The sequence below is a fragment of the Heliangelus exortis genome, chromosome 2, assembly GCF_036169615.1.
Source record: "Heliangelus exortis chromosome 2, bHelExo1.hap1, whole genome shotgun sequence".
NCBI lineage: Eukaryota > Metazoa > Chordata > Aves > Apodiformes > Trochilidae > Heliangelus > Heliangelus exortis.
Genome location: NC_092423.1, coordinates 60,728,445 through 60,741,865, shown reverse-complemented (window position 1 = coordinate 60,741,865; position 13,421 = coordinate 60,728,445). Strand labels below are relative to the sequence as shown.

At 40.4% G+C, this 13,421-nt stretch overlaps 1 protein-coding gene across 7 annotated transcripts in view; it reads right to left on the bottom strand.

The window, feature by feature from the left end:
* Positions 1-13,421, bottom strand: part of MBOAT1 (membrane bound glycerophospholipid O-acyltransferase 1) — a 59,939-nt gene that overhangs the window by 4,665 nt on the left and 41,853 nt on the right. For 4 of the 7 annotated variants that reach the window (XM_071736319.1, XM_071736313.1, XM_071736314.1 and 1 more), the window contains 6 exons: positions 12,305-12,359; positions 9,447-9,630; positions 7,670-7,862; positions 4,522-4,625; positions 1,713-1,777; positions 266-398 (listed from right to left, as the gene is read on the bottom strand). In XM_071736319.1, the coding sequence (XP_071592420.1) occupies positions 266-398; positions 1,713-1,777; positions 4,522-4,625; positions 7,670-7,862; positions 9,447-9,630; positions 12,305-12,359 (734 nt within the window). The remainder of the gene's footprint in view (positions 1-265; positions 399-1,712; positions 1,778-4,521; positions 4,626-7,669; positions 7,863-9,446; positions 9,631-12,304; positions 12,360-13,421) is intronic. The other 3 variants (XM_071736317.1, XM_071736318.1, XM_071736320.1) reach the window with 2 other exon arrangements.

Genomic DNA, 13,421 nt, shown 5'->3' with positions numbered 1-13,421 from the left:
GGCACTACCATCTGTATATTCAGAAGGCAGGATATCTGCATTGCAGCAGGTGCAGAACTGGTGCTGCTTATAACTGCTGGGGGTACTTTGTAACTAGCATCAATACAGAACAAAGTTTTAGTGAATATCAACAATATCTCCCATAAAGGCATGGGAGGGCTCACAACAGGGACAAGCTGCTTGACCATGTCAGCGTGGTTCCAGCAGTTGACAGCTGGATAGCATCTAGCACAGGCCTTAGAAGAAAATCATGAAAGGTACATACTGCTCTGGCTGCAAGTGTGATAAGGATTCCAGTGAGAAATGTAAAATAATATCCAGGATAGATACCATGCCACAAGGCTGACAGGACAAATGTTAAAGCTGTTGGGTACCAGGGAGCTCTGTCATAGCAAACACTGCAAAGATGAAAACAAAACAAGGAGAGGTTGAACACAACTAAACAATGGGCACTTCAGTTCCAATCTTTCCCTGTTTTAAAGGTCTTATTCTGTTTCCTTAATGGACTCACGTTGCCTCTGAAGCACATGCAGAGTTAGATGGAAAGAGTAAGCATGCTTTTATGGACTGAGTACCCAAAGAGAGACTGTATAAATATTCCCAGTGCTCACAGAATTTAAATAAATGACAGGGCAAAGGGCAGGCAAGACTTCTCTATCAGCTTTATCTCTCTATTTGGAATCACACAGGACCCTTCAAAACTGATGGCAGAGCAAGTCGAAGGACAGAGATGTGAACCTACCCTTCTGTGGTGAACAGAGGTATTTTTAGGCACTGTTACCTGGCAGATGCTGGGAACAACAGGGAGTGCCATAAGGCATTGCAAAGCAGGGAGTTCCTTTAGCTGGCCGAAATCTTACTCAAAAGGTGTAAGGGAATTATGCCAGTTTAAGAATACATCAGCCAGTCTATTTAGCCAGTCTGAAATACTGTGTTCCAAAGAGATAAGACAAGACATTGCACTTCTTTATCAGCAACATCATTTTAATAATGAAAATCAGTAGACATTATTTTTTAAGATGTGTATATTGAACAACAAAACTATTTATGACAACCACAATAAATCTATGCCTGCATTTCAGGCCTCACATTGACTTTATGTTGAGCTTTAATCACGCCAAAAAGTGTAAAAAGAAACAAGAGACAGTTCAATCTACAAAATTTGGATTTATGCTAGTATTTATAAGTGTCTTAACAGTCGTGGGTTAAAATCAGAGCTTCTTAGTGATATAAAAAGTCTTTTCTCCATGTTCTAAACAGGGACTCCCTAGCAAACATCTTCTGGTAATTTCAAACCAGACTGTATCATGTCTCTAGACTTCTCTCCAGTTCTAGCTGAATTAGATCCTAGGAACACAGGGGCTTGCCTCCAGCAGTAGCACAAATGGGAAACATAACATAGCAAAGTGAAACAGTGCAGCAAGAGCAATGGAGGCAAACAGCAGCCTAAAAGATGCCATCAAAATGCTTTTACTTTTTATTATGGAAGATCTGAACAGTTCATTTATGGCTTTGCTGCTCATATATAAAACACGAGCATTTTACATATGCAGCAATAATACTTGACAGCACCTAATACCCTTGTATCCCATCAGCTGTTACAGACACAGAAACAAAGACAGACAAGAGGCTGAGATTTAGCAGTCAGTGTTCTTCCAGGCCAGCTAGAATTTTTGGGTCTCACAAGCACATTACTGTTTTGTTACTCTTACCGTTTTAGCCAGGCAGCTGTCTGAATATTCCAGTTTTCAATGTACATTTTAAAACTTGTTGCAGTCTAAAAAAAAGTTCACAGGAAATGTTAGCACTGAAACCTGTTAGATAATACTTGCATTTTAAATTAGAGAGGACAAACATGGAAAATACTAATTCTAGTAGCTAACTGTTGTGAAAAGTGTGCCACAGTTCATCATTACACTAATATGTTTTGGGAGGGACATTAAAAAGGCTGATTGGCCACTGTGGAGACTTGGCACTTGCTACAAAATCTCACTTTGTTTTGTAAAATTAAATACAGTGTTTGGTTATTTTTCAAATTATGGGAAATCTGAAAAGCTTTCTTGTATCAAATGCTTGTCCTTCAGTTCATAAACAGCTTCATTTTTGGAAGAGATATATGGCCACATATTACACAGTCTGAACTTCCCTAGAGTGATATTAAGACAAAGTGCTTAAAAAAAGCCTAAACTTAATGCATTATTACTTGGAGAAGGAAGGGAGAAGACTGAGAAACACTGATAAAAAAAATTAGGACTAAATTTGGAAACCACTTCTCAGCCCACTGATCAGCTTGAGAAACCAGAGTGGACACCAGGTCCTGGGAAAGCCACCTGTATCTCCTTACTGCTGCAGTTCCCCCAGTTTGGGAGGTCTGATGGCCTCTGTTCAGCATCAGATCCCCTAAACATGGTCAACTTCACCTCTGGTGGTTCCTCATCCCTGCGCAACCCCTGACCCTCACCTGCTGATAGAATGATCCAAGGACCTTCTCACCAAACAGGGACATGATTTAGTGACACCACATTATTTTCCCATATCAGCTGAAGGAAAGGAGGTGCAAGGAAGGGAGGGCAAGATGTCCAAGGGGACTACATGGATATTTTTGTACTTCCACACAGAATCCTGAATGCTAGAACTTCATTCTCTGTGTTTAAAGAGTTAAAACAATTAGCAATTCTTTGTGCAGTACTGCCACATTTTAATTGCATCACTGCACCAAGAGAAGCCAAGAAACATATAATTTCTCTTCCAACCAGTATTGCTGCTCTCTTTTGTGCTTCTTTAAATTCCCCTAGTTACATTAGCAAGAGAAAAAACAGCCACTGGTTCTCAAAATATGAGTGTTGCCAAGGCCTTAAATTCACCATGTGTTTAAGCCCCTGTCACATTTTAGCACCCTCACAACTCCTGCCACGTGGTTATCTTTACTACAGATCAGGTCACATTTTAGCCACACTTAGCACTCAGGTTCTCAACGCTTGAGCAGTTTTATACATGCAGGTGGCTACCCCTGCTGAAACCACACTGTACAAATCACACATCTCCCAAAATTTTTATTGGTGCATAAAGTGACAGCTCAAGGCTTACCCAAAGTAATGGTCTCTGTAGTGTCTCTTTTCCTTATTGCACACCTGATCAAATCAATGGAGAGCACTTTGTTTTATGCTCCTGGAAATAATTTCTCCACCCCTGATCTCTACTGCCTGCGTGACCAGTAAAGGGAAAAAACTGAGGACCCTACAGTGGAGTGGGTAAAAAGGAGCAAAGGGTCCTATTTCCTTAATTTGGCTTGGCTTGAGAGCATTACTTGCACTTCTTCAAGCAGAAACTGCTTCAGCCCGTCATGACAGGAACTATCTCCTGTCCCCAGACTGAATCAGGTATTGATTTAAGATCTCAGAATGATACCTAGGGTGTTGTCATCATCAGGGAGTAGAAAGCATTTCTGGGCTGCATATTCTATACCTTCTCAAGGAGAGATGTACTCTGAGGATTAATTTAGGTAAAACTAAAGACAGAGAAAAGATGCTGAGAAACAGAGAATGTATAATGATACTTCCAGTTTCGCCATCTTTCAATGAAGAATTACAGGGGGTCTTTCATTTTTGAGAAGAGCTATTAAAGCACATCTACTTACAGATCTTTCAGAAATAAAACAGCCCACTTATTTTCATCTGTTTAACCTTTTAAAATCCTAGTTACAGGGGGAAGCTCCCCCTAGTTCTAAAGAAAAAGAGCTTTTAGAAAGCAGACTCTGGCACATAAACATTTTCACATCTCTCTGTCATTCACAAAATATTCTTTAGGGCAAACAAATTACATTGGCCATCTTTTGTATTACAGAAACACCTTACAAAGGACTTATGGATGCTAAAAGTATAGTGCAACCAAAAGAAACATGTGTGACAAGTTTTGAGCAACAGTGTGGAATGCTGCACAGAGCTCAGATCAGCAGCCAACTAAGCTTCATGTGGCTCTTCCAGTTCCCCTTCAGGTTGCTCAGTTTGTACCCATTATCTCTACAACCTTTGCTTTTTTTCCATTTACAAGAGGAATTCCAGGCATGTGCAGGGACCCAGCCCTTGCAAGTGTCTGTGCAATGCCTACACGTAGCAGCCTCTTTCACTGCCGCCACCCATCTCAACTGGGTTCCAAAAGTGGAAGACTATTAGAAGTAAACAAACAGAATACACCACAGATGGTGGAGAATCATAGCTGTGAGCAATTTATTGACCCTCTGAACTCACCCACAATCTACAGGAGTTGACTGCTCATTTATTAAACATCTAATTAATCATTTATTAGCCCTCTTAAACTATCTAGAAATGCAACCAGAATACAGACCATGACAAAGTCTGTGTGACCGATGCTTTTTATCTGCCCAACAGATAAAATACAAAAGCTCTCCATGTTAAAGAGAGGCAGCATAGTGGCATGGACTCATTTTACTTCCAGCAAAGCTTCTCCATATCATGCTTATTTCTCTACAGCTACGGTGATGCAGCCATTCCTTTAACTCACCTCAATATTCCAGATATTTAAATTTGACAACAGGTCCCAGCGGAAAGTACCCCTCTCATCAACTCCGCTGAATCCATAACCAGCGGCGTTGTTGACTGCATCTGCTGCAATGTCAAAGCAAAACAGGCCAAATCAGACTGCTGGAGGAGCTTTGTTTTCTTACAAATCAATATGGCATCAAATACAATTCAAGCATGTTTTGTAGCAACTGGCATGCTCTATTTCAAAGAGCAGCTTCCTCCTGGCAAAGGGGTACCGCTATAAGGCAACACAAGAATCATTTCAGCAGAGGAAAGGACTAGCTACACCCTGGGCAGAAGAAATAAAATGAAAATAAAACAAAAATGGCTAGAAATCACTTTTCCAATTATTTTGCCTTTAATATCCAAGACAGATATACAAGAGGTGCCATAAAATATTAGCATTTTCCTCAAAAGGGTACCTAGATGTCTTACATTTTTCAGAATTCAAAAAAACTGCAGTGTCTCAAAGACACATTTACCATTCCTACTAAGATCTCCAACACAGTTGTTTTAATTCAGACTTTTGCTCATACTTGGGCAGACAAAAACTTTTGTCAAACCTATTGCTCAGTGCCTCACTAAAATACCTCAGCATCTCTACCAATCAAATATTGTATAGTGTTAATTACAGACTTAACTACTTCAAGTCCAAATAAAAGTTTGGGTAACTGTAGGTATTTCACATGCTGTCTTGCTCTCACCCAGGCTGCTGGTCAGCTCCCACCCTTCTAAGCCTTGCCTGGGAGCCACTTCATCACTGCATCTCAAGATTCTGCTTTTAATGTGCCCCTGCCAAAATCCTCTCACGGAGTACTAAGAAAACAGAAGGGATTCTCTGGATCACTGGGTACTGGCAATACTGAGGATTATTTGGAGAAAAAGGAAAGCAAAAATATAGGTAAGGCATTTTGATAATTTACAAAATACAAGCCTGGTCAAGATATGCTTTTAAAAGATCAGGATTTCCTTCCCAAGAATGAAAATTGATTTTTCTTTGTAAATGCTATAATTACAAGGACAATTTCAGGGAGAAGCCCTGAAACACAACACCAGGGGGAGAACATACTTAAAAGCAACAAGACTAACTATACACGAATAGAAGAGCGACCTTCTTTAACCTGTAACTTTCAATTTTATTTATTCTTTACAAAACAAGCTAGATTTTACTGATGGAAAGGAAGGTCAAACAACAACCCTGCCTGGAATTGTCCCATAGGACCCTGTCCAACCTCAGGGACTGGAGCTGCATGTAACTGTCAACCAAGAGCAGGGGGACTCCTGGATTTCTTCCTCCTTGCTCTTAAAGGTGGAAGGGACCACGTAGTGTTTCTGGCCAGAAGCAAGTAACCAGAAAATCAGGGACACAATAATACAGCAGTCCTGTAAGCCTCTGGCTTCCCAAGCTGCTGCCTGCAGGGCAAGGCATGAAGTGCAGATGAATAACAACTACCCATCCTCAGGATTCCCACAAAACCCCAGCCTCCAGGGAGACAGCAGAGACTTCCCTGACAGCTTGCACAGCTCTGGTGTATTACTTACACAGCTCTTTGGGTGCAGGCACTCAGTCCTGAACTGGTTTCTCATTGACAGCTCTGAGTTAAGGGTTGCAGCCACGTTCCCATGACTATTGCTAATGAAGCGAGAAGCTGAATTTTCAGTCTTTCCATGGATGTGGAGGAATTCAGCACTATGGCTCTCACACAATAGCATGACTGTCCTTTTCTGAGGACTGGAAACGCTTATCAGCTTCTTCAGCAGGCACTTCTGTAATGCCCTGGGCCATGCCATTGGGAGCTAAATGGCAAAAGGATAAAGTGTCTGCTGTTCTGCTGCTTGCAGTTGCAATGGGAGTAATAGGGACCTCACCCTCCAATGCCTTTCCTGAAACCCCTTACTTGTATAATATATCTCCTATTTCTAGGGCTTAGCCATGTCACAAATCCAAGTTCAGTTTCTCTCCTCAATCACGGACTTTTGGTTAGCAGGAAAAATTGAAGACAACAATTTAACATTGGGTCCTACACAAATAAGTTTCTGAGAAATTTAGTCTTTATCCCAAAGTCCTTCCCATCCCACACATGCCAGTCCTGGCTGTCTTCCCTTTAATCTGTCAGGTTTATTCCCAGCAGTTTAATCACAGCCTCACAATGAGTTTCCCTGGCTCTTTCCATCCTATCTCAATTATTTCTTCTGTTTCAGGTTTATGTATTCCTGGCTTCATTTTCAGGATCTCCCCTACACACAAACTCTAGTAACACTGGCAAAAAAAATTAAGTCTCTTAATTTTCACCCTGGCCTAGAAGGATTTAACTCCACACACATGGATAGCAAAGGTGACTTCTAAAAGGAAGGAGGTAAAAGATATAAAAAGATTATTTGACCACAAATCTAGCTGGCTTCCAAAAAAAGAAATTGTTTCTCTCTATAATAAGCCTTCTTTATTCTCTTTTTTTTTTTTGGAGAGATTACTGGGTCCTTCCTGTCACCTCCTTCATTTCCCACCCTGCCTATGGCTCTCCAGTCATTTCTCTTGACTGCTCAAAGCTACCATGTACAGTATCACACAGTGCCTTTAGAAACAAAGCCCACCTTCAGCATACCATCAAGTACTGCAGCTTTCTAATACAGATGCATGTGCTAAAGATGTCCCTTAGGAAGAGAGAGGTCAGTTGGCATTATAACATAAAGCCTAAGGCAGCAACACCAATTTTAACCTCCCAGTCCTACTGACAGAAGTGGAAAATTGTGAATGAAGCCTAAAAAGCAAGGTTTAGAGGAGGCAAACTTTTTTTCCTAAATATTCTAGTAAAAATTGTTTCATTACAATTACAAAGTTGGAAGTAAGAGGAAATTGTTACATTGACTTTACAGGTGAGAAGCTGAAAAGCCTATTTGGTTCCAGAGGCAGGGAGTGTTAGACAAGCTAGAGGATATTTTATGTACATTTTTCAAAATTTTTGACATCTCCCCACTTCTGTGGGTTCCAGTGCCTACAGGAACACATGTGCATCTCTCCACAGGAGCTGCAGGTCTAGGGACTAATTTATTTTTGTTTCCCCCCAACATCCTCCCCCATTTTGAAATTATTTGTTACCTACAAAAGTAAGTGATGTAGCAATACTTACCTAATGTCCATGCAAAGTAATACTTCGGTTTTGCTGCCTGTGTTACAACATACAGGTAACCGAGTCTTGACAAGAAAGGTGTTTTATCAAGAAATTCATTATCAATAATATATGCCATAGGAAAGTTCTTGGTAAGTGTCAAGAATAAAATGAGAGATACTAGCGTGATACACAGCTTGCACATCACTGCTCCCTAAAATCACAAAGAACAATGAAACATTAATTAGAAACATTTGCTCAAGAGGAGAAGAAAATGGCAATATTCATGACATAAAACCAATGTGCTTCAAGAACCAATAAAGTTAGCAGTTATAAGGTTGACAATTAATTTAGAAGTAATTAAGAAAAGCCCACAGTCAAAGCTCTGGGTTTAATGTGTTTTACTGAGCTACCTATAGGTAGGTACAAAGGACAATTAGAAGCCAAAATTGGTGATGGACTTCACAAAAGACTCCTACATCAGTTAGCTAAAGTTCTAAAATGAGAAAGGAAACCAACAAAAAAACAAACCCTACAGGCTAAAGAAGAAATCTTCCTTATATGGACTGTCATCTCCTGGAACCAAAGACTGTATTCCTCCTGGAAGCCAAAAGCACTGGTATTCAGCACAACAGTAGGTCTTATTTCCAAGCTACTAGCCAAGGTCTTGCTAAAAAACTCACTTGCCTGCAACGTGTACAACTTATACAGTATGCCTACCTTCCCATGATACAGCATATCTGCTACATCATCCTGTTTTCTATTATCATTCCCTACTTTCTGTATACTAACATTACTGACAATTATGTCAATAGCCAGAAGCTCAATTTCAAATACACAGCAGGAGTAAGCTCTCCTTGATATAGTTATAATTAAAAAGGTAAATCTGGCACTTGGGTACTGTGTAAAACTTGACTCATGAGCTCAAAAGACTAATAAAAGTGTAATATTGTTGAAGCAACAATGCATTTTTTGATTCCAAGTACTCTTTTTATATCTTCTTCCTATTCAGGAATAAATTAATGTGTAAATATCTTTACATAGTTACGATGCAAATTTTTATATTCTTTGTTGACTTGCATCAGAGACAGTATGGGCCTTACACTGACCTCAGTCAGACTAATGGAAATCAGTAGAAATACAACCACATGCAACAATTATCAGGCATGTATGTACTGACACTCAGTTTCAGAGGAGACACTCTGCACACACTCACAAAACTACACATTCGGTTTTGCCCTAGGGTAAGAGAGATTCTCATGCTATGTTATCCTGCATTACGAGTAGGTTTTTTTTATAAGGTCTTAAGTAATATTAAAAAACAAATAATTTTTGTAAATTGTATCTGAAAAATGATCTCCTAGTCACCTTCAAGTGTGCAATTCTCTTGCAAAGCTGCTTGACAAGTGACAGTTTCTGATTAGTGGTGATTTATGTACTCTAATATCTCCCGCATTATGGGTGATGTTTGACTCCTTTCTTTTTGACATTTCCTCTTCTGCTGGGAGCTGAGCTGCAACTTGTCATCATCAGAACCTACAGACAGCTCCCATGGCTGCACAAAGGACACTCATTAGCCAATGACTCGTTCTGCAAGCCAAACCTATTTGGGGAATTCAAGCGGAAGACTCTACCCCCTCCACCCCTGGCCCTGTGATAAACAGTAGCCACTTCACAGAAGAAAACCATTGTAATAATCCAAAAATTGATTTTCTTCTTCATTTTCAATTATGAGAATCACGTACAAAGCCGTATTCTTGTCCCCTTTCCATGAAATCTTTGTCATTTTAGAACTTACAGTTGGGGAAGGATCAGGAAGTCTGTCATAACCCTTCTGCTTCCAGTTCACTTCTAACAGTTTCATATGCACATGCCTCCCTTCAATGAAAGCTATATAATCCTTGTAATTGCTGCAAGGCCCAGCTATTATGCTCATAAAATTGAGGAGATAGCTTAAGTACTCCAGTAAAGAAGGTCTTGTCCTGTCAAAATCAAGCACACAACAAAATAATTTAAAAATAGCAAAACAAGGTAAAACACAGCGCAGGCTTTTTTGCTGCACTGTCTTTCTCAGTCCTTAGCTCTCTGCCACCCTCCCCCCAGGCTGGAAGCTCAACCCATCTGTTTTGGAGAAGATGAAGCACAGCCTCTCTTATATCCCAGTGAAGCCTGGCAGATGGCGGTCAGAACAAGGGTAACGTGGAAGTGCTTATGCTACAGTTGAACTAATGCTAGGATTTGAAAAGTTGCCATTATATTGTCAGAAACATTTTAGTTAAAAAGTCATAAATTTAAATACCCACTCTTAGAGAAACTGACTAGCACATTTTGAACAGGCCAGCAGCACTTACAGTGAGAATTTTGTAACTGGTTTTGGACACCTGTCCAGTATGTCAGGCACCAGTAACGGCTCGTAGACCACAAGCTGGGTAATACTGGTCTCACCAAACAGTGCAGTGCAGCTCCTTGCCTTGTTATGAAAACCACAGAGCAGAGAGCATTTGAGACCAGGATTCTCGGGTCAGAAAGGAGCTCTCACCCACCCTTCATTTCAGCCTTTAGAAAAATGGGAAGTGTGATGTGAGTCATAGAGGAAGAAAATGAAGGGGCCCTCTGTCCTGCTGTGCAAATAAAGGAAGTAATTGCTTGTATTGCATCATGAACCAGAAAAGGAACTAAGGGGAAAAAAACACATAAATCAAAAGACAGCTGAAGATGAATGCCAAAGAGAGTCCATCATGCATGCTATTTCCTTTTTGCAAATGCATATCCCACATATTCCCTGAGAATTTTACACTAGATGTGAAGAAGATCCACTTTCCCTACTACACACCAGTAGTATGGACAAGAAAGACACTCAGGTCTGTCACTGCTAGCATAATTTGTTACTTGCAGAAAACACCAACATCTAAATTTGGCACTGAGATACACGGTGCTCTCCACAAATGTGCTAGCAGTCACCACCAAAGTCAATGAGGAGTCCCCAGATGGGATCACAAACCAGGGCACCGTGTTTCAAGACTTTCCTGTCCAAAATGCAGATGAACATGCGTAAGCCAAAACCCACTTAGAATTCTTTCAGACCAAAATATAAATTTCTAACAGAAAAACTAAGCAACAGTTAAATATTTGCTGTTGCCTACTTTCATTCTGAAGCAGAATTCATTTGAATAAACAGTTAGCTTAGCCAGGATTTTCTGCATTCACCCTGCTGGTTGTTGTAGATACTGGTGCCTGAATGGTACATTCCCTGGTGAAATCTTTTCACAGAAAGGTGAAGCAAACAGTCTGGGGCAAGGCTCATCTTTCTGTTCTGCAAAATCAGCTCCATGATTTGGGCTTCTGAGCTCTACAGTAATACTAAAAATAAAGTTATTAGTTTCAACTTAGATCCTGAAAATAGGTGGGTGGAGAGGCATGAGCAATGCATGAAGGAATGTACAGAGGATGGGTGAGAAACAAAAACAGTCCAAGAACAGGAGGGAAGACAAAAGGCTGTATTACCAAAGGGGATTTAAAACTCTTCAGTTATGACTTGTCTGCCACCAACACTTGAGCTATTGGCATGTACTTTTCTATTATGAGCTCATCTACTGTACAAGGGAAAAAAAAAAAAAAAAAAAAAAAAGCAGCAGTCTGTTTGGTGGGAATTTGACTAGGATTAATCATATGGTCACAAAGGCCCAGTGCAGTTAAACAACATTATGGTTTTCACTTAAAATAGACACAGAGTTAGCAAAAGTTCCCTACAGGTTTTTTTGTTTTCAAGAAATTACTTCCTTCCTCACAGGCAGATTTTCTTATGGCTGAATCTTCTGCTTTGGAAATGAAGAAAATAATTTCCTTGTCCTTAAGGAAGCATTTGATTGTGAAAAGTATTTATGGTTCTAAGACTAATTCTCTAACACTAATTATTCTTAAAATGAAAAAATAAAAAAAATTCTCCTGCATCCAGCACTTGACAAAATAGAAAAAATGTGCTCAAACATATGAACAACATGCTGTCTACCTCTGAAAAATGAGGTTAGTCACCTAATCTGAGTGACTGGGAGTCCTAATCCTAGAGAAGGAGATAGGAAAGACAGAATTTCAGTGTCCAAATATTACAGCAAAGAAAAGTAGTACTTGACATGTCAGAGTCACACAAAAATGAATTTTTGCTCTTGAGTGGTTTGCTGAGAGAAGAGGGAAAAGGAGTACTCTACCTAGAAAAAGAACATATCACAGATAGGATGAAGACAATGGCCAAAAAGTCCATAAAGCACTATCTTAGCCTGAATATAGGAGTTGATTCCGTGAAGACTAGTTTTGCTGCATGTGGGGTATATATGTAATTCAATGAGATGTTGCCAAGTATTTCAGTGCTTTACTGACCAGATTGAAGAAATAGGGAATATAGTAGAGAAGCCATCTGTGTGTAAGGAGGGCTCAAGCAGCATTACAAAATCAAAACTGCTAAAGCAACTAGAAAAAGCAGGCAGCACTTTTGGCTCATCATGAATGGGGAAGAAGCATGGAGCACCCTCGTGGCTGTGCCAGTAAGTGGGTCCCGACATTGAAAAGGGAACAAAAAAACAAACAGCAGATCCAAACAAACAAATCTCAAACTTCTTCGTATTAAATTAACACAAATCACTAAGGAAATTAAATTCTTACTTTACAGCAAGGCGATTTTGCTCAGCAGAGAGTTCCTCAGCTTGCCGCCCTATTCCTAGAGAGGAAGAAAAATCACATTAGATCTTTTCAAAAGCCAAACAGTGAAAGCTGTCCTCAAAGCCTTATGCTTGCATCTCACAGATAACTTCATAAACCATAAGCTTAAAGATTTCTTTGTCACAGGCAGTTGTAATACAGCTCAACTCTTAACTTGTTGGCCATGTATTTTCATGTTCTACCATACTTCTTTACCCAGCTCCTTGCCTCATTCCCCCTTTCTCACCCATGCCACCCTTTCAGGAAGGGCATTCCCAGCATTCCCATACACACAATGAACTGCCAATGCCACCAACAGACTGCAGCCCCCAGCAGCCTCCACTAACAGTCCTGGGATGGAAAAACCTCTGTTCCCAGAAGCTGCTCTCTCATTTCAGCACAAGTCTCCCGCTGGCTCCTTGGTGAGAAATGGAGCATTTCACAGCAGGAAGAGTGGGCAATGGAAGTCAAGCAGGCTCTCAGGAAACAGAAGCTCTGCTGGTATGAAACAGCAGCCTGGCTGCCTGCTGCTGGAGCGAGCCTAAACACACACATCAGTGACAATCTGGAATTGTGTAAGACACAGGCTGCAAGGGTGATCTCCTGTCGAGTACATGAGGCTTTCTGGCCCAGAAGTAGAGCACAGACTCACTGTCCCAGGAAAACCATGGAAAAATCTTTGCACTGTGGCCAGTGCATAAACAGCTGTTCTCATAGTAAATATCCCAAAACCTTCACTCTGGAGCTTTAACTGCAAATACTGTGAGTAATCCCACTGGCTTCAGCAGAACAACTCACCATGGGATGAGTCACAGCACTCAGTGCAGAGCATGGACATACACTTCTTCACAAGATCAAGGGCATGGCACCAATTAACACTACTGTTTTAAAGCCCACTGGCCATGATTACTGATATATATACACAAGACCCATTTTCTAAAAAGACTGATGATAACCTGCTCATTTCCATTCTCTCTCCTCTATTGCAGTTTGTAAATACTGGGAGACTGTGAGTTCCAGGGAAACAATTAAGCACTTGATTAGTTAAAGGGCTGGGTATTTGTGTATCTGTTTCCATTTA